This window comes from Chanodichthys erythropterus, chromosome 6, assembly GCF_024489055.1.
Source record: "Chanodichthys erythropterus isolate Z2021 chromosome 6, ASM2448905v1, whole genome shotgun sequence".
Lineage (NCBI taxonomy): Eukaryota > Metazoa > Chordata > Actinopteri > Cypriniformes > Xenocyprididae > Chanodichthys > Chanodichthys erythropterus.
The window spans coordinates 298485-320000 of record NC_090226.1 but is presented as its reverse complement, the minus strand read 5'-3'; the positions used below and the strand labels follow the sequence as shown (position 1 = coordinate 320000).

Genomic DNA, 21516 nt, shown 5'->3' with positions numbered 1-21516 from the left:
CATTTTTTAAAATAAATAATTAATTGATTAATTGATTAAAATAAATAAATACAATTTGATTTTAATAAAAATATCTAAAAACATCTGATTAAAATATTTAAAATGAATAAATTAAATAAAATTTTATTTATATAAAAATTAGAAATAAACCTACATAACACTTGATTTAAAACAGAAAAGCAGAAAATATAAAAACAAATAAATAGAAATAAGATTTAACTAATTAAAACAAAAACAATGATGTAATAGAAACCAAATATTTTACACATCGAATATTAATGTTTCAGTGTAGGTGAAAACATATCAGTGTTTTGTAAATTTGAGGATGATCGTGTTTGAGGATCTAAAGAAGATAAAAACACTGAGAAGATCCATCAGGAATGAAGTGAATCACTTTATGAACAAATGAACAGATTCAGAGATGAATGAGTACACCCCCTTTGAAAAGAAACATTTTAAACAATATCTCAATGAACACAAAAACAATTTCCAAAATGTTGACAAGACTAAGTTTAATATAACATCTGTTTAACTTATAACATGAAAGTAAGGTTAATAATATAACTTAGATTACACATTTTTCTGTTTTGCTCAAATTAGGGTGATGCAAACATAAGTACATCCCACAACAAAAACTACATCTAGTACTTTGTACGGCCTCCATGATTTTAAAGTCTTCTAGGCATGATGAACAAGTTGGCGACATTTTGCAACATCTATCTTTTTCCATTCTTCAAGAATGAGCTCTTTTAGAGACTGGAAGTCTTTCTGCAGTAAAGAGATTATTTTCTTTCTCAGGTCTTGTGACGTTTCTCTTCCATGTGGTGCCATTGCTGACAGTAAGAAATGGGGTTTTAACACCGTTTTATAGTCAGCTGTCTGCTGGACACCTGAATAATTAGACTCACCTGTGGTTGAATTCTTGTTAAATTAGACATTTGTAGTCTAAAATTTAGCTTTGCTCCAGAAACATTCAGTGGGGTGTGCTCATTTTTGCATCACCCTAATTTGAGTAAAACAGAAAAATGTGTAATCTAAGTTATATTATTAACCTTACTTTCATGTTATAAGTTAAACAGATGTTATATAAAACTTAGTCTTGTCAACATTTTGGAAATTGTTTTTGTGTTAATTGAGATATTGTTTAAAATGTTTCTTTTCAAAGGGGGTGTACTCATTTACAGCCATATATATATATATATGGCTTTATGTGTAAAGTTGGACACACAGCTGAAGTCATTCTTTATTATCATCAGTCTCCAGGTACAGTATGAAATATCAGATTCCTTGTGTTAGACATGAGAAGTTTATTGTTCAAGTATTGAAGCACAATCTGTAAAACTCGACTGACCGACTGTTTCTCTTCACAGAGAGAATGATTTTAATAAACTGAGGTCAGATGAACGCCAGAAACACAGACAAACCAGAATTCATAAACCTGTACATGCCGATACAACAGTGACAAAACGTTTCATTACCAGTCTTAATAATAATAATACTGCATAATAATATTCAAGACTAAATGAGCCACTAAAATCAGCACCAGTGGCACGAGAAACAAACATCAGAGATGAGAAACGCTTGTGTTTGGATTCACACCGATGAAATATGAGAAACGCCAGTGATTCTCAACCTCCACACACAATATTCAACAATTATTCAGATTCTTTAAGTATTGATCAGTTGCAAAAACTTTGTTCTTCAATGAAAACAATACTTACTGAAGGGAAACAATATGATTTTAACTTATATCTTGAGGTTTTGTTTTTTTTTTGCATTTTATAGTAAGATTATTTCAATGTATTAATGACACTTTGTTAAATTAAATACTTTCAGTCGCGCTGGTTGAGAATCACTGATCTACTGAGAAAAGTTCAAATGAAAACACAAACAAACAGCTCTATTTTCCCCAACAGACCGAAATAAAAATAAAATAAACATCATGTGTGAATCACAATGTGAAAATAACAAGCACAAGAAGGACCATTTCAACTGTTTACTTCAAAAGCAATGTAGTGAATTCACGACTGATGTTCAATATTAGTGTTCTTTATTTTGAGGCATTTTTCTTCCTATGAATCTCGAGTGGCTGATGAAGATTAAACTCATCAAAACACTGACGTAACATCTGTAACACACACAAACTCCTTCATTATAACTGCAGAAAGTTCTCCTGATTCACCAACAGCATCAATACTGGCCGAAATGAACACGTGACTGAGTGAACTGTAAACGCCCCCTGCCTGTCAATCATCACACTAGCCCCACCCACTCCCCATCAATCACACAGACTCCACCCTCCGCCGGCGAGAGGACAGGATTTAAGCCTGTCGTTCCACGGGCTTCATCACAGGAAGTTGTTTGAAATCTGACGCTGGTGTTCAAACAGGTCCTCTACCTCAGCGCTGTACGCATCACCTGTGAGACAGGAAACATGTGACGCCTCGTGTCATTTTCTGGATTCATCAAACACTCTGAACTGCGAACTTGATAATAAAGTCGAAAATGTCTTGTATTCCCAAAAATTGTTCTAAAGACAAAATTATTTGAATACCTAAAAAGAGTGTTCTTAAAAATCATCGTAAATAAAAACGACCTCCAACTTATCTTAAATCCCCAAAGGTGAGATATTTAACGAATTTTCTGGGTCGTTTAATTTATTAAACATTACAACACTAGCTACATTAATAGAGAAATGCACGAGTTCTCTGAAGCGACAACGATAATTAAAAAAATAAAAAAGGTGATTGCGACTTTTTTTTTGCAATTCAGACTTTTTTTCTTAGAATTGTGAGATATAAAGTCAGAACTGTGAAATATAAACTCGAAATTTGATAAAGAATTGTGAGATAAAGAGTCACAATTGCCTTTTTTAATTGCGAGTTTATCTCAATTCTGACTTTTTCTCTCATGCAATTTTGAGTATATTTTTTGCAATTCAGACTTATTTCTTAAATTATGAGATATAAACTTGGAAGTGCGAGAAAAAAATGTCTGAATTGCGAGATAAAAAAGTCGCAATTACTTTTTTAAAAAAAATTTCAGTTAGGAACATCTTATAAACGTTTACACGACACCTTTTTCAACTAAAAACATAAAACTTTTTATGCGTTTTGGGGTCCTGAAAACACAAACTTTTGAAAACGATACCATTATCATCTGCGTGTAAACTATAAAAATATAAATCTGTGAAAAACAGTGACGTCATGCGTGTTACATGTTCAGTCTATAGGCGTGTAGTGTTTCTTAACCAAGTGACATCGCCATCTACTGGCCAGGCAGCAGAATACAGCGATTTTAGTCGTTTTCACGGATCCGTGTGAACGGGGATTGTTGTCGTCTGTACGCGAAAAGGAAATCTTTTCCAGTTTTAGTACATCATTGTTGTATAATCGAAACTTTATCTGAAGAAATGTTTTAATTTCCCGCTTATTTTCAATATTCAAACCTTGAAAAGATCTCTACATGTTCAGAAGAAGAACGATTATGATGCACATGATCAGAGGAGACGATGCGCTCACCCGTGTGGCAGCCGTACAGATACACGCGTCCACCGTCGTAGCGGCAGCGGCAGCGCATCACGTTGTTCTGGAAGTCGGACTCGGCCATATCCAGAGACGGATTGACCTCCACCTGCAGCACAAACACATCATCTGATCATCTCACAGACACACTGAGAAATACATTTCATCATCTTTATTGACATTTTCCGTCCCACACACGTCCTCATAAAAACACCAAACTGGAACAGCAGAGGGTTTATGGAAACGGTTTTCTGCCTAATTTGTGGCACAGAGTCGAACTTCATCAAGGTTTAATTTAGTTCTGCTGGAACTTCTGATGTAAGACGCACACGAGACACAAACGCGGGTTATTTCAGTCACGGGTGGAATGGAAAGATTACTCGGCTGATTCTCAAATGACTGTGCAATCATGAGGATCGTCTTTAGGTGACCGCGAGTGACCGTCCTGAAATAAAAGCCCACAATCGTGGCTGAGCTTCCCAGAAACACCCTGTAATTGAGTCAAACACACAGGAGATGAAGAGCCGCTGCTCATGTGACGCCTGTAAGTCACATGACCTGCCTGATTTAATCCAATCAAATCAATCACTTGACTTTAATTTATCTGAACGTATAGGGAAATACTAAAGTAGAAATGTAACATAATATTAAAACAAAGGACATATTTTTATACCATTAACAGGGAAAAATCCCACACTCATATTCATAAATCATATCCCATAATTCCTTTATGAGGATTTCAGATCAAGTATGAATAGTATGTGGCGTCAGACTATCATCCGTGTGACCTCTGACCTGGAAGATATAGTCCCCCGGCGTCACGTCGGTGACGTCCACCCACTGGCAGTCGATGTCGTGGCGGTACGTATCCCAGCAGCCCACAGTGATGCCCTGATCGCCCATGTTGTAGCAGGCGTAGCGTTTGGTCAGGCCTGTTGCCGTGGAGACAAAGCAAAGTTTAATTAGTTTAATTACACTCTGCGGCTCAATTAATGAATCATAAACTCTAAGGCAACACAATATTTGAAGAAACTAGGAATGACCGCACAGATATCACTGGGTTACAGTGATTAATTCAACACAATCCAGACGAGTTCTTCACCTTCAGGGCAGTACGTGTCCTCCAGACAGAAACTGGCTTTGTGACCCTCCGCGACCTTCGTGCCGTTCAGGGTCAAGAGGTCATAGTGTGTGAAGACCTCGATACTGTGGTAATGTCTGTAAGAGAGGATCAGAAACACAGCCGTCATGTGACGCGGTCCTGGCCTCTCATTGGGCTGTGAAGCGTCACATGACAGCTCCTCCTCCTGCTGGACGAGAACTTAAACTGACCACAGAATCCTGACCGCAGCAGTAAGAGCTGCTGGAGCGAGAAACTGACCAATCAGAGCGCAGCTCGTGCTGCTGACACTGAAACTGCTTCAAATAAAATAAATAAAAAGGTTTAAATTAAAATAATTATATTTAATAATGTAATGTAATGCAACATTTCTCAACATTTAATTTAACTTGATATACTAAAATAACTACAACAAAACTGAAAATAATGCATGCAAATTAATATAAAATAGATAAACACACACACACCTGTGGCAAAAATATATTTGAACATATTTGTGAACTTTTTCAGGAATTGCACTTAGCTATGGAAGGACCACAGAATAAAATAAAAAAAGGTAATTGACACATTTTTATCTCAAATCGCAAGTTTATATCTCGCAATTCAGACTCTTTTCTTAGAATTGTGAGATATAAAGTCAGAACTGTGAAATATAAACTCGCAATCTGATGAAGAATTGTGAGATAAGAGTCACAATTGCCTTTTTTTTACTTTTTTTCTCTTGCAATTTCGCAATTTAGACTTATTTCTCAAATTGTGAGATATAAACTTGGAATTGCAAGAAAGAAATGTGAGAATTGCGAGATTTTGGCCATTCATTTAAACGACAACAGTGTTTTGGGGGCCTGAAAATGCAAACCTTTGAAAATAGTTTTCAAAGTGCACATTTTTGAATATGATACCATTATCATCTGTGTGTAAACTACAAACACGTGTTTGTATCTATGCAAAATAGATAAAAACAAACTCTCAAACACACACACCTGTGGCACTGGTGCCAGGTCCAGGACTCTTTGGAGGCTCTGGGTCTGAAGTCGGCGCGCCCCAGGTTCATGATGCGCGAGGAGAAGCGCAGCAGGCGCCGGTGTCCGTACGGCCAGTTCATGCGGGCGGCGGAGGACGACAGGCAGTTCTCCTCGTGTGCGCAGGTGAGCAGGTGCAGCGGCCGGTCCTCCAGGTACGCAGATTCCTGCACCAGCTGCGCGTCGATCACCAGATCCGGAGCCACTGACCCCACAAACAGAGCCGCAGATTCAATATATCATCAGCTACATTAAATATAATATGATGGCATGAATATTCAGCTCTCGTACCGTCCGCACAGGTGACCCCGGCCGCTTTGGCTCCGCCCCCGCGAGGGCAGTACACATGTCCGTTCCTGCGGCACTGCTGAATGGAGATCTCAGTCCCGATGCAGTGAGTTCCACTCAGAACCACGTCCTCCGCCTCGGAGCTGCCCGGCCAGAACCACGTCTCCTGCAGACGGACACGCGTGAGACCGCAGCACAGCGCTGGAATTCAGCGAGAGTCTAATAGCAGCCGCTATTACAGATAATTCATGGACATTATCAAATATTTTCCACTTTCCACCGTCTATTTACCGAGAGCCGCTTTTAAACAGGCTTTTATAAGAGCACAAATGTGATCCACATCCAGGCTCTATTTTGGGTTTGTTTTCTCTCTGGGTTTCCAGCTCTTTCCCTGGATCTGTGCAGGGCTGTAATTACCTTCTGCATGGGAAACAACAGCCGTGAAAACAAAAGCTCCGGGGATGTAAACACTGACTGGAACGCACAGAATAAATCACACTCAGCTCTCGATTACAAAATAAACTGACGGCGTTTAATGAGCAGCTTCACGTTCATCAGCGCAGGACGAGTCTCATTAAACGTGATTATTCAGAACCGCTGGCTCTAATGAACGAGAGTTACGGCCTCTTCACACCAACACCAAAATTCAGTCTGATTTGGCATGTCATTTTGTTTGTTTGGAAAAACAGTTGAACGAACATGCAATATCACTCTTTGACAGTAGATGGTGCTTATGGAATATTGAATGAAAAGTGTTACTGCTGCTTCATGAAAACGGCTGTGTATTTGACTAATATTGAGTGATAACACTATGATCACTACGGGAACCGTTTTCAGCTCCTGTCGAACTCGTCTATTAGAACAGCCCTCTTGTGTAATAGTCGCACTGCCGTCATGCGAGTGTTCGTGTCGGTCTGAACAGAAACAGCGGTTCATTCAAATATAATGTCATTTGCACCGGACAGGCTGCTGCGACACCATGTGAAAATGGTTCTGACAGAAAAAGAACAACTTAATTTTGAGAGTAAAAGTAAAATTTATGACATAAAAAACATAATTATGACATACAAAGTCATGACAAATTATGAGCTGAAACATTGAAATTATAAATTTTTTTTCATAAAAACCTATTAATCAAAACTTAATGTGTCATAATTTCAACTTAGTATGTCATTATTTTGACTTAGTTTGTCATAATTTCGACATATTTGACAATTTCGACTTAGTATGTCAAAATTTTGACTTAAATGACAATTTCGACTTAGTTGACAATTTCGATTTATGTCATAATTTCGACTTAGTTGACAATTTCGACTTATGTCATAATTTCAACTTAGTTTGTCATAATTTTGACTTTTTTGACAATTTCGACTTAGTATGTCATAATTTCGACTTAATTGACAATTTCGACTTGTCATAATTTCGATTTAGTATGTCATAATTTCGACTTAGTGTGTCATAATTTCAACTTAATTGACAATTTCGACTTAGTATGTCATAATTTCGACTTAATTGACAATTTCGACTTAGTATGTCATAATTTCGACTTAATTGACAATTTCGACTTAGTGTGTCATAATTTTGAATTAGTTGACAATTTCGACTGTCATAATTTCAACTGTCATAATTTTGACTTTTTTGACAATTTCGACTTAGTATGTCATAATTTCGGCATATTTGACAATTTCGACTTAGTTGACAATTTCAATTTATGTCATAATTTCGATTTATTTGACAATTTTGACCTATGTCATGATTATGACTTAGTTGTCGGTTTCGACTTAGTATGTCATAATTTCGACTTAGTATGTCATTATTTCGACTTAGTTGACAATTTCGACTTAGTATGTCATAATTTCGACTTAGTTTGTAAAAATTACGACTTAGTATGTCATTATTTCGACTTAGTTGACAATTTCGACTTAGTATGTCCTAATTTTGACTTAGTATGTAAAAATTACGACTTAGTATGTCATTATTTCGACTTAGTTGACAATTTCGACTTAGTATGTCATAATTTCGATTTAATTGACAATTTCGACTTAGTATGTCATAATTTCGACTTAATTGACAATTTCGACTTAGTGTGTCATAATTTTGAATTTGTTGACAATTTCGACTTATGTCATAATTTCGACTGTCATAATTTCGACTTTTTTGACAATTTCAACTTAGTGTGTCACAATTTTGAATTAGTTGACAATTTCAATTTATGTCATAATTTCGACTTATTTGACAATTTTGACCTATGTCATGATTATGACTTAGTTGTCGGTTTCAACTTAGTATGTCATAATTTCGACTTAGTATGTAAAAATTTCGACTTTATATGTCATTATTTCGACTTAATTGACAATTTCGACTTAGTATGTCATAATTTCGACTTAATTGACAATTTCGACTTAGTGTATCATAATTTTGAATTAGTTGACAATTTCGACTTAGTTGACAATTTCAATTTATGTCATAATTTCGACTTATTTGACAATTTTGACCTATGTCATGATTATGAATTTCGACTTAGTATGTCATAATTTCGACTTAGTATGTCATTATTTCGACTTAGTTGACAATTTCGACTTAGTATGTCATAATTTCGACTTAGTTTGTAAAAATTTCGACTTAGTATGTCATAATTTCCACTTAGTTGACAATTTCGACTTATGTCATAATTTCGACTTATTTGACAATTTCGACGTAGAATGTCATAATTTCAACTTAGTTGACAATTTCGACTTAGTATGTAAAAATTGCGACTTAGTATGTCATTATTTCGACTTAGTTGACAATTTCGACTTAGTATGTCATAATTTTGACTTAGTATGTAAAAATTGCGACTTAGTATGTCATTATTTCGACTTAGTTGACAATTTCGACTTAGTATGTCATAATTTCGACTTAATTGACAATTTCGACTTAGTATGTCATAATTTCGACTTAATTGACAATTTCGATTTATGTCATAATTTCGACTTAATTGACAATTTCGACTTAGTGTGTCATAATTTTGAATTAGTTGACAATTTCGACTTATGTCATAATTTCGACTGTCATAATTTCGACTTTTTTGACAATTTCAACTTAGTGTGTCATAATTTTGAATTAGTTGACAATTTCAATTTATGTCATAATTTCGACTTATTTGACAATTTTGACCTATGTCATGATTATGACTTAGTTGTCGGTTTCGACTTAGTATGTCATAATTTCGACTTAGTATGTCATTATTTCGACTTAGTTGACAATTTCGACTTAGTATGTCATAATTTCGACTTTATATGTCATTATTGCGACTTAGTTGACAATTTCAACTTAGTATGTAAAAATTTCTAATTAATTGACAATTTCGACTTGGTATGTCATAATTTCCACTTAGTTGACAATTTCAACTTATGTCATAATTTGGACTTATTTGACAATTTCAACGTAGTTTGTCATAATTTTGATTTAGTTGACAATTTCGACTTAGTATGTCAAAATTGCGACTTAGTATGTCATTACTTTGACTTAGTTGACAATTTCGACTTAGTATGTCAACATTTCGACATATTTGACAATTTCGACTTAGTTGACAATTTCAATTTATGTCATAATTTTGACTTATTTGACAGTTTCGACTTAGTATGACATAATTTCGACTTAGTTTGTCATACTTCGACTTTTTTGACAATTTCGACATAGTATGTCATAATTTTGACTTAGTTGACAATTTCGACTTAGTTTGTCATAATTTCGATTTAGTATGTAAAAATTTCGACTTAGTATGTCATTATTTCGACTTAGTTGACAATTTCAACTTATGTCATAATTTCGACTTCGTTTGTCATAATTTCGACTTTTTTGACAATTTCGACTTAGTATGACATAATTTCGACTTGACAATTTCAACTTATGTCTTAATTTTGACTTAGTTTGTCATAATTTCGACTTTTTTGACAATTTCAATTTATGTCATAATTTCGACTTAATTTGTCATTACTTCGATTTAGTTTGTCATAATTTCGACTTTTTTGACAATTTCGACTTAGTATGTCAAAATTTCGACATATTTGACAATTTCAATTTTGTTGACAATTTCAATTTATGTCATAATTTTGACTTATTTGACAATTTCGACTTAAAATGTCATAATTTCGACTTAATTGACAATTTCGACTTATGTCATAATTTCGATTTAGTATGTCATAATTTCGACTTAGTGTGTCATAATTTCAACTTAATTGACAATTTCGACTTAGTATGTCATAATTTCGACTTAATTGATAATTTCGACTTAGTGTGTCATAATTTTGAATTAGTTGACAATTTCGTCTTATGTCATAATTTCGACTTTTTTGACAATTTCAACTTAGTATGTCATAATTTCGGCATATTTGACAATTTCGACTTAGTTGACAATTTCAATTTATGTCATAATTTCGACTTATTTGACAATTTTGACCTATGTCATGATTATGACTTAGTTGTCGGTTTCGACTTAGTATGTCATAATTTCGACTTAGTATGTCATTATTTCGACTTAGTTGACAATTTCGACTTAGTATGTCATAATTTCAACTTAGTTTGTAAAAATTTCGACTTAGTATGTCATTATTTCGACTTAGTTGACAATTTCGACTTAGTATGTAAAAATTTCGAATTAATTGACAATTTTGACGTGGTATGTCATAATTTCCACTTAGTTGACAATTTCGACTTATGTCATAATTTCGACTTATTTGACAATTTCGAAGTAGAATGTCATAATTTCAATTTAGTTTACAATTTCGACTTAGTATGTAAAAATTGCGACTTAGTATGTCATTATTTCGACTTAGTTGACAATTTCGACTTGGTATGTCATAATTTCCACTTAGTTGACAATTTCGACTTATGTCATAATTTCGACTTATTTGACAATTTCGACATAGTTGACAGTTTCGACTTAGTATGTCATAATTTCGATTTAGTATGTCATAATTTCAACTTAGTTGACAATTTCGACTTAGTATGTCATAATTTCGACTTAGTATGTAAAAATTTCGACTTTATATGTCATTATTTCAACTTAGTTGACAATTTCAACTTAGTATGTAAAAATTTCTAATTAATTGACAATTTCGACTTGGTATGTCATAATTTCCACTTAGTTGACAATTTCAACTTATGTCATAATTTGGACTTATTTGACAATTTCAACGTAGTATGTCATAATTTTGATTTAGTTGACAATTTCGACTTAGTATGTAAAAATTGCGACTTAGTATGTCATTACTTTGACTTAGTTGACAATTTTGACTTAGTATGTCAACATTTCGACTTATTTGACAATTTCGACTTAGTATGACATAATTTCGACTTAGTTGACAATTTCAATTTATGTCATACTTTCGACTTTTTTGACAATTTCGACTTAGTTTGTCATAATTTCGATTTAGTTTGTCATAATTTCGACTTTTTTGATAATTTCGACTTAGTATGTCAAAATTTAGACATATTTGACAATTTCGATTTAGTTGACAATTTCAATTTATGTCATAATTTGGACTTATTTGACAATTTCAATGTAGTATGTCATAATTTCGACTTAGTGTGTCATAATTTCGACGTAATTGACAATTTTGACTTATGTCATGTTTATGACTTAGTTGACAATTTCGATTTAGTATGTCATAATTTCGACTTATTTGACAATTTCGACTTATGTCATCATTTCGACTTAATTTTGTCAAAAACTTTGAAATTTTGTCAGTTTCGAGTTAGTATGACAATTTTGGCTTTGTCATAACTATGACTGACACAATTTTTTCTTAGTGTGTCAATTTCAACAATTTTCAACATAATTCTAATTTACAAAAGCCTGATTCTTTTTAATGTGGCACAGATGGGCTTCCACAGGCCTGTGCCGCACAGATGTAGAACATGCAGCTTCGGGAGGAAGGACGCTCACGCACCTGATGGGCTCTGGAGGCGAATCCGAACCCGAGCTGCCGGCACACCACCATGGCCTCATTGATGCCCCAGTTCTCACTGCAGACGGAGCCCCAGCGCTGCTGCCCGTCCAGATCCATCAGCACCTCCACACGGCCCTCCGCCGCCTCCCGTCCGCCCGCCAGACGCACCTGAGCACACGCTTCACGTTACACACGGCTCAAACATGTCACTCTTTAGATAACACATAACTTCATGTTTGCTCAAACTGTGACTAAATTACAGCTTCACAGTAATAAACTTTTCCTGTTTATCTCTGTAAATCTGAATTGTATAAAGCGCTATAGAAATGAGCTGGCTTGACTGGACATGTATAGTGGAGGTGTGTGTCGAACCGTGGCGCTCAGGCCGGTGTCGGGGACGTTGCAGCGCACAGACGCGTCTTGACTGTGTTTGCAGGAGCGCAGCGGAACCTCCTGGACGCGGCACTGTGTGATGGAGCTCTCGTAGCCTGAACACTGCACTGCGTTCATGTGAATCGGACCCGTACCTGCACACACACACACACACACACACGGACACATGTTTGTGTGTGTCATGAGTTCCTGTTCCACGAGCTGATGTCCGGACACCACAACCCAGTTTACCTGCTAGAAATAGTCATTAGCACGTTGTGTTTGGCAGAAAACAGCATCTGGCTGAATCACAAGACAAACGGGAGCAGACGCACGTGTGAGGTGGACGCTGACTGCAGTAAATTACACACACGGGCCAAATGAAGTGTTTAATAGATGGAAATAGCTGCAGGACGAGAGACGTGTGTGTACGGACGAGACTCTGTAATTTGTGCCCGGTTGGGTTATGATGTCACCAGCAAACACGTCTCTTATTCTCCTCATCACTGAGTCTGACAGCGTATAATTCAGAACATCAGAACGACACAAAAGCACAATGAGAAGGAGAGTCATGAGGTTGAGATGATTTTCCTCGATCCTGATGGAGATCTGGAAACATCTCAGCGCTCATCATCATCATCATTGAGAACCGTCGTGTTTCACATCAACATCTGAACCAATCACTGAAGCTCCGGACTGGTTTATGACGGTTAGTCGTGGACTAGCTGCTGGACCAACATTACACCAGCCTACGATGCTTTTGAGAAACGCAGCCCTGGTCTTCTGTTGAAAGTTTGGAAATTATGAAATAATATTTTAGTTATTCTATTAAAAAAAATAAATTAAAAAAAATCTGAAATATTTGACTTTATACACTGAAATATATATTTAATATTTATACTATTTATTTAATGTTTTATATCTTTATAAGGTACAATTTAGACTGAAATATTAGAATAGAATGGAAGCTTGTTTCAGCTATGAAATAAAAAAGGAAATTGTGACTTTTTATCTCACAATTCTGACATTTTTTCTCAGAATTAAGAAATATAAACTTTTTCGCAATTACCTTTTAAATTTTTTAATTTAGTGGTGGAAACAAGCTTCCACAAAATAGTATGGAAGAGGATTAGGGCCAAGCAATAATAAAAAAATAAAACCATCTCGAGATTAAAGTTGTTAAATTTCTAGAAAAAAGTCGAGATAAAATGTTGAGAATAAAGTCATTAAATTACAAGAAAAAAGTCATTAAATAACGAGAAAAAAGTCGTTAAATTATGAGAACAAATTCGTAATTTAACGAATTTCTTCTCGTAATTTAACAACTTTTTTCTTGTAATTTAACGACTTTATTCTCAACATTTTATCTCGACTTTTTTCTAGAAATTTAACAACTTTAATCTCGAGATGGTTTTATTTTTTTATTATTGCTTGGCCCTAATCCTCTAATAAATAGTAAAATAGTAATAGTTCTTATTTTGTTTTATATTTTATTTAGTAAAATAATAATAAAATATATATAATTTTTTTGCCAAATTGTGCAGCCCTACAAACAAAACAAGCTTTAAAAAACACATTTTAAATCACAATCACATTTTACTTAAAAAAACTATTTTATCATAAAATAAAATAATTATTATATTATTTTTCCTAAATTCTTGATTACACAGTGAATAATTTAATAACAGTTATTCATATTTTTGTTTTAGTAATAATAATAATAATAATAATAAAAATAATATAATCAATATTTTCTTATAATTTTAATAAAATATGATTTTTTTGGCCAAATTGTGCTGCCCTACTAACAACCTTGGAGCTTTTAAAAAAACACTTTAAATCAATCACATTGATTTAAAAAGTACACCCCAAAAGTACACAATTTTATCACACATACACAAAAAAACCCTCAAAATTAAAACAATTTGATCAGTTAGATTTCCCCCCTAATGGTGCAGCTCCAGCAGTGTTCCCACGGGAGACAAGCACGTCCCTGAATGAAACACTCACAGCGTCTGAACTGCATCCAAGTGAGCGGCTCGTGTTTTCTGTTTAGACTGGCTGAGAAAATCCTCATTCAACCCTAAAAATCTCAACTCAAAAACTCAACATACCCATCAGCCACTGGGAAAAGAGGAAATAGCGTTCAAATGAGCAGCTCATATCAGCGCTGAATCTGGTTCCTGTGCTAAACTCATTTTACCATGGTAAGTTCCCAGTATAAACAGACCCATTTACCTTGACCCATGAGCGCTCCTCGCAGGGCCTCTCGGGCCGAGCCGAAGCCCAGCTCTCTGCACACCACGCTGGCCGCTGACAGATCCCACAGATGGTCACACACGGTTCCCCACTTTCCCTCGCGGAGCACCTCCACCCGACCCTCGCCCAGCCGCGGGCCCGCCTTCAGCCGCACCGCCGTCTGCGGGACACAAGAGAAGCTGAGCCACGGGTCAAGCATCCTCACGGGTCAGACTGTGTTCAGGTGCGCTCACGTTCAGAGGGGGCGGAGCCTGCGGGTGTCCGGAGGTGGAGATTCTGGAGAACTGAACGCCAGGAACGCAGCGCACCACCGCGTGCATCCCTCCGCTGCAGGGAGCGTCGTACCGCGGGACGGACAGCTGCGCCCGACACTGCGCCAGTGAAACCTCCGTGCCCGAACACTGAACCCTCTCGACCCAGAACCCCTTCTTACTGACCGCAGACCTGCAGACACACACCATATCAGTCCGTTCACATATCCGCTCAGCGCTTAGGTAATGTGAAAATAAACAGTAAATGAAGTCGCACCTTGTGGCTGGATCCTCCATCTTGGAGTCCCACAGTTTCCTGAGGACACAAACGAAAAAATAAATGGTTTGAATTAAATAAACAGGGTTCACATGAGCGACCGAGCTTGTTTATGTGTGTTCACATCACACACACACACACACACACATATATATTTGGCATCGTCAGCGAACAGTCGATGGTACATAAACACAGTGAGCGTGTATCTCAGACAGGGACGTTCTGCTGGTTTTGTGGTCAGCAGACGTTCACACAGAGATCTCGATGTTCTCAAAGTTCAGCCAAAACCGCTCATGCTTGTGTTTCCTGTCCATATATCTCAGCTCCGGCGGAGGACATGCATGAAAACACAGTGAAATGAGGCCCGGGTGTATTCTGGTCTGGACCGGGTCTGGTATCCGAGACACAGCAGCGTCTGAGCGACATACCAGAGAAATAAATAACCCCACAGACTCGCTTACAGGATTAGTTCAGTTCTGAACTCAAATCTCCTGATCATTTACTCTCCTCCGTGTCATCCAAGATGTTCATGTCTTTCTTTCTTCAGTGGAAATGAAATGAAGGAAAACATTCCAGGATTGTTCTCCATATAGTGCTCGTCTTGCACTGCTCTGTGATGCTCCACGCATGACGTAATCATGTTGGAAAGATCACGTGTGATGTAGGCGGAAGTAGGGCGAAAAACTCCATCTCAATTTCTTTTCCAACTTCAAAATCATCTGTCATCGTTGTTTTACCTTCTTTTGTAAAGTGCGTTTGACTTAGTCTTTGACGTTCGCTTTGTAAACACTGGATTGGTACTTCCGCCTACGTCACGCGTGACCCTTCCAACATGATTACGTCACGCGTGGAGCATCTCAGAGCAGTGCAAGACGAGCATTTGTGGTTAAAAAGTATATAATGTTTCTTTTTTTTAGAAAATGTCCGATGGTTTCTCTAGATGAGACTCTTATTCCTCGTCTGGGATCATGTAGAGCTCTTTGAAGCTGCACTGAAACTGACATTTGGACCTTCAACCCGTTGAACCCCAGTGAAGTCCACTATATGGAGAAAAATCCTGGAATGTTTTCCTCAAAAACCTTCAATTCTTTTCCACTGAAGAAAGAAAGACATGAACATCTTGGATGGCATGGAGGAGAGGAAATTATCAGGAAATTTTAATTCAGAAGTGAGCGTTGAGAGAGAGCGTTGGCTAAAGTGATGTATTTTATCTTATAGAATAAAAGGTGAATATATCTTGCATTTGTGTTCACCACAGGCCTCATTTCAGGCTTTTAACCCATTTAGAACTTTCAGGACAATAGAAGTGCTAAAATGCGACGGGTTTCTGAAGCACGCCATCATCCCTGCAGCGCTGCATTCAGAGGCCAAATCAGGAGCTGAAATGACTTACAGACGAGCAGTTTAAGAGTAAACGAATTAAAGCAGCAGTTAAAAATACCCACAAGCACCTGCTGAAACACACAGTCCTCTTTGTGTCGCATGGAAACACACAAACACACAAAAATACCCCATAAAGTGCCATGATACCATCATGCTTTTGGAAATGTACCGTGGTAAGAACCAGGAGTGCCATGTGTGTTAATCATTTAGTAGCATGATATATATAGTCTGTCTGAGTGCTGGTGGTCCAGTCGGGTTGGCAGCGTGACTTTAGGAAACCACTTATTTGCCACATCAACAGCGGATTCACACAGGACTGTCATTGGCTGAGAGCAGTCACATGACACGTGAGCAGCCCAGAGCCACAGACACATCAAGAGAAGAACTGAATTAATGGAGTGACATTCACACAACCACATCGTCAGTGTTCAGAACAGACATCTTCAGCTCCGTCTTCCTCCTGAAGATCATCCGCACACTGTCTGGGAATCAGTCTTAAACTGGGCAATCATCATTCCTGAGATAAGAACACGTTCACTTTAACAACCTGTTCTGTGCAAAACACTGGGATTTTCTTCATCAAAGGCAAACATCCTTCTTAAAGGTCCTCTTTAGAGAATAAAAGCAGCTATTGAGTGAGTTTGTGTCAAACTGGAGCAGTAAATTATGATGTTTAAACGATAAGATTTAATGTTCATGCCCTGAAACAAAAACACATTTAACCAACGTATAAAGAAGTGAGAGTTTCTTCCAAGGTGCTTTTTCTCACAATGAAAGAGTTTAAGCGAAACAACAGACAGAAGCGAGCTGAGCCGGGTGGAGTCCTGAAACAGCTGAGCGAAACCGGCTATTAAAAATCACTCCGAATCTCTCTGCGGGTTGAGTTTAATATAGTGAGGGACAGACGCAGCAGCGGCCCCGAGAGACTAAACCAGGAAAAATTACAGTTCTTTACAGAACAATACGAATACTCAGCTCTACACCGCAAACTATTATTTTACTCCTCAGTATATTTTCCAGTACATCTCAGCATTCGCAATGATAGAAGATGCTTGTTTTATGAGAAAATTAGCAAAATATCTAAAAACAAATGGGGTCAGAACAATATATTTGATTCAAAGGGAAAACAAGTTTATTTTTATGACCCCATGAAAGCACAAACTCTCTTCATTTGGATGATTTTCTTGTCATTTTGCTTCTCCAGTAAATGTATCTTGATTTTTTAGAATTTGTATTCTGCTCTGAAACTCACACAATCTTGAACATAAACGTTCTTTATTGGCATCGATGTTTCCATGAGGAAGCTTTAAGATCCAGGAATCTTTCCATTCCACACAAGCTTCTTTATAGTGGAAAATCTTTAGGTAATTAAAATGTCCTCTAATAAAAACATGATTCTTTTAAGAACTGATCACTGAAAGGTTCTTTGGGGAATCTAAACCCTTTTGGAAAAATAAATATTGTCTCCAAAAAGAAAGAATCGATTCTGAACCGCTGAAATGAGTCGTCAGTAATTCAGTCTCACTTCCTGCTGAACCTGCACAGGTTTGTGACTAATTTGCATAATGCTGCCTCTGGTGTTCATTGGCTGAACAGCGTCTCTTTGCCCCGCCCTCAATCACTGTAGTCGTATCTGAGACTGGAAGAGTTTGGTTCATGTTGTTCGTGTCGAGAAGACGCTGTTTTCTCCACTTTGATGAGATTGATACGGTAAAACTGTTACTGTTCGAATCGCTGTGAATCAAGAGCTGAGATTCAGATATGATAATGAGCATTTGGTTTCTGACCAATCACAGAAGAGCAGCTCTCAGAAAGGCAGGGTTTAGAGAGACCGAATCTCCGAACGAAGTGTTTCAGACACTGAGAGAAAAGAGCTGATGCTGCAGTGGATATCATGAGAGAATTAAAGTCTTTTTAACCTTGCATGAATGTAAACTATTGTAAGAGACTTTAAAATAGAATAATAGGGGCACTTTAACATCTGTGCTGAAGTGTGCAGACTGAGACTTGCAGAATGAGAAGGTCTTTGGGTTTGTTCGTGAGTCGTCACTGATGAAGATGAAGATGACGGTCTGGTGTGGCTGTAATGTGTTTAATCAGTCTCAGTCTGTCATTTAGCAGGGCAGATCCCAACACGCTTCCTCTAAATATCAGGATGTTCCTCGGCACGTGCTGCGCTGTTATGACTGCACACGAGAAGAAGAAAAGAAGCTGCTGATTCCAGCAGGAACTGAAGTGAAAACACACGCTCTGATGAGGGAAAGTTTATCAGATGGACACTGAGAGAGCAGGACGTCCATGTGAGGCGGAGGACAGATGTGCCAGTGCGTTCCGACTGATGTCCATAAAAAGACACTGAGGTTCAGTAAAGACAGAGGAGGCTTGTCTCTCCGGTTATTTACGGCAGGACTCAGACTCAGCCAGTCTCTGCGGTGAAGGAACGTGTCGAGCAAGGGTTTACTCTTACAGGAAGAGGAAGTCACAAGACCTAACTAAAACGTGCCCGATGAATGTTGTGAAAATGTTTCTATTTAGTTATGAAAACGTTCCAGTTTTCTTTAAACGTTCCAATTTTTAAAATGTTTTTTCTTGGTTATGTGAACGTTGAGAGAACATTCCATTCTATCATTCTTCAAACATTATGGGAACGTTACTTTTGAATGTTCTCTGAAACATTTAAAAAATTTTAGACAAACGTTCAACAAAAGAATAAAAACATTCAATGATGGTAAAGTTTTGAGAAACTTTGAGAAAAGCCTGATAACTCTGAACAAACGTTTGTTTAACATTGAGAAAACATTGACACAACGTTCACTGTGACACTGTGATCCAGTTCACATACATCCAGAAAGAAACAAGGCAGACGAGACGCAGATGATGTTTTTCCACTGGAATCACGTAATTACATGCGATTAGAGGACGAGCTTGATTTAGCACATGCTGCTATTCCTGATTCTGACATTAATCACACAGTCTATGGAATATTTAAGAGTCCCTTGATGGAAGGGTTATTTTCTCCAGTCAGATGTTTAGAAAGGCACTGTAAAGAGGAGCAGCCTGAATTCTCACACTGATGCTGAAATAGCAAACAGAAGTCAGTCATTTTCAGTGAGGGTTGGTGATTTGAGGAAACAGTGATGTTCAGACAGTCTCTGAGATGGTCAGAATAGTGTTGCTGTCCAAAATGGCCTACCAGTTCAGCCAAACCTAGTCATCTGCTAGTTCAGTTGGTCAACAACCTAAACCAACCAATGACCAAGGCAGATCATCCATGTAAAACCTGTAATCTTCCAGAAATTAGTGAAACAGAATATTCTTTTGAACCTAAAAACAGCTAGATTAGTCCAGGTTGCATAAACAGTTTAGACTAGTCTCAGTTAGTCAAAGTTTTTGCTCTCAGTATGTTCGTGAAGAGTTTGTGGAGAGAAACGCATCAATAAAGTCACGAATCAGAACACAAATCATCAGAACTCAAATCAGAACAAGAATCAGAAAGCGAATCATCAGAACACGAATCAGAACACGAATCATCAGAACACGAATCAACATGAATCATCAGAACACGAATCAGAACATGAATCATCAGAACACGAATCAGAATGCCAATCATCAGAACATGAATCATCAGAACACGAATCAGAATGCCAATCATCAGAACTCAAATCAGAACAAGAATCAGAACACGAATCATCAGAACACGAATCAGAACACGAATCATCAGAACACGAATCAGAACATGAATCATCAGAACACGAATCAGAATGCCAATCATCAGAACTCGAATCATCAGAACACAAATCAGAACAAGAATCATCAGAACACGAATCAGAACAAGAATCATCAGAACACGAATCAGAACAAGAATCATCAGAACACGAATCAGAACAAGAATCATCAGAACACGGATCAAAACAAGAATCAAAACACAAATCAGAACACGAATCAGAATGCGAATCATAAAACACGAATCTGAACACGAATCAGAACGCGAATCATAAAAACAAGAATCAGAACATGAATCAGAACACGAATCATAAAAACACAAATCAGAACACAAATCAGAACATGAATCAGAACGCGAATCATCAAAACACGAATCAGAACACGAATCAGAACACGAATCATCAGAACATGAATCAGAACACGAATCAGAACACGAATCAGAATGCAAATCATCAAAACACGAATCAGAACAAGATTCAGAACACGAATCAGAACACGAATCAGAATGCGAATCAGAACGCGAATCATCAAAACACAAATCAGAACAAGATTCAGAACACGAATCAGAACGCGAATCATCAAAACACAAATCAGAACAAGATTCAGAACACGAATCAGAACACGAATCAGAATGCAAATCAGAATGCGAATCATCAAAACAAGAATCACAACTAGAATCAGAACACGAATCAGAACGCAAATCATCAGAACACAAATCAGAACACAAATCAGAATGCGAATCATCAAAACACGAATCAGAACACGAATAAGAACACACATCAGAACACGAATCAGAACATGAATCATCAGAACACACATCAGAACTAGAATCAGAACACGAATCAGAATGCGAATCATCAAAACACGAATCAGAACATGAATCATCAGAGCACAAATCATCAGAACACGAATCAGAACGCAAATCATCAAAACACAAATCAGAACATAAATCATCAGAACACGAATCATCAGAACATGCCGGTTCGTTACATACTCACCGATACACGCGTGTGTCATGCTGTCCTGCTGAAGGGAATCCCAGCATGCCACACACCACCCGACTGTTGCTCTGGTCCCAGCCCAAATTACACACCTGCCTCCATTTCCCAGCATGCCTCACCTCCACCACACCCTCTGTTACCATGGCAGAGTTTCGTGTGGCGGCCAGAACAGGTCGGAGACGCACTTCCTCCAGCTGGACCGATGCAGCGGACTGAAAGAGAGAAAAATCAGAACTACTGACATACATGAACCCTGTGAAGCCTGACGTATGAAATGGAAGCATGTATAGATTGTGTGCAACAGGTTTATAAGTATAGTTTTGATCATGTTGATCATCTAGAAGCCTTAGAAATGTGTGTATC

General features: G+C 37.3%; 1 protein-coding gene across 1 annotated transcript; it reads right to left on the bottom strand.

Moving 5' to 3' along the window:
* Positions 1-2282: 2282 nt before the first annotated feature.
* LOC137020907 (lysyl oxidase homolog 4) lies at positions 2283-21362 on the bottom strand. Its single transcript, XM_067387027.1, has 12 exons — positions 21151-21362; positions 15047-15085; positions 14752-14962; positions 14498-14678; positions 12260-12414; positions 11888-12055; positions 5958-6120; positions 5628-5871; positions 4627-4742; positions 4320-4456; positions 3522-3633; positions 2283-2418 (listed from the first exon to the last, which is right to left on the bottom strand). Exons 1-12 carry the CDS (start codon positions 21294-21296, stop codon positions 2348-2350), a joined length of 1743 nt encoding a protein of 580 aa, XP_067243128.1. The 5' UTR covers positions 21297-21362; the 3' UTR covers positions 2283-2347.
* Between the last annotated feature and the right edge of the window lie 154 nt (positions 21363-21516).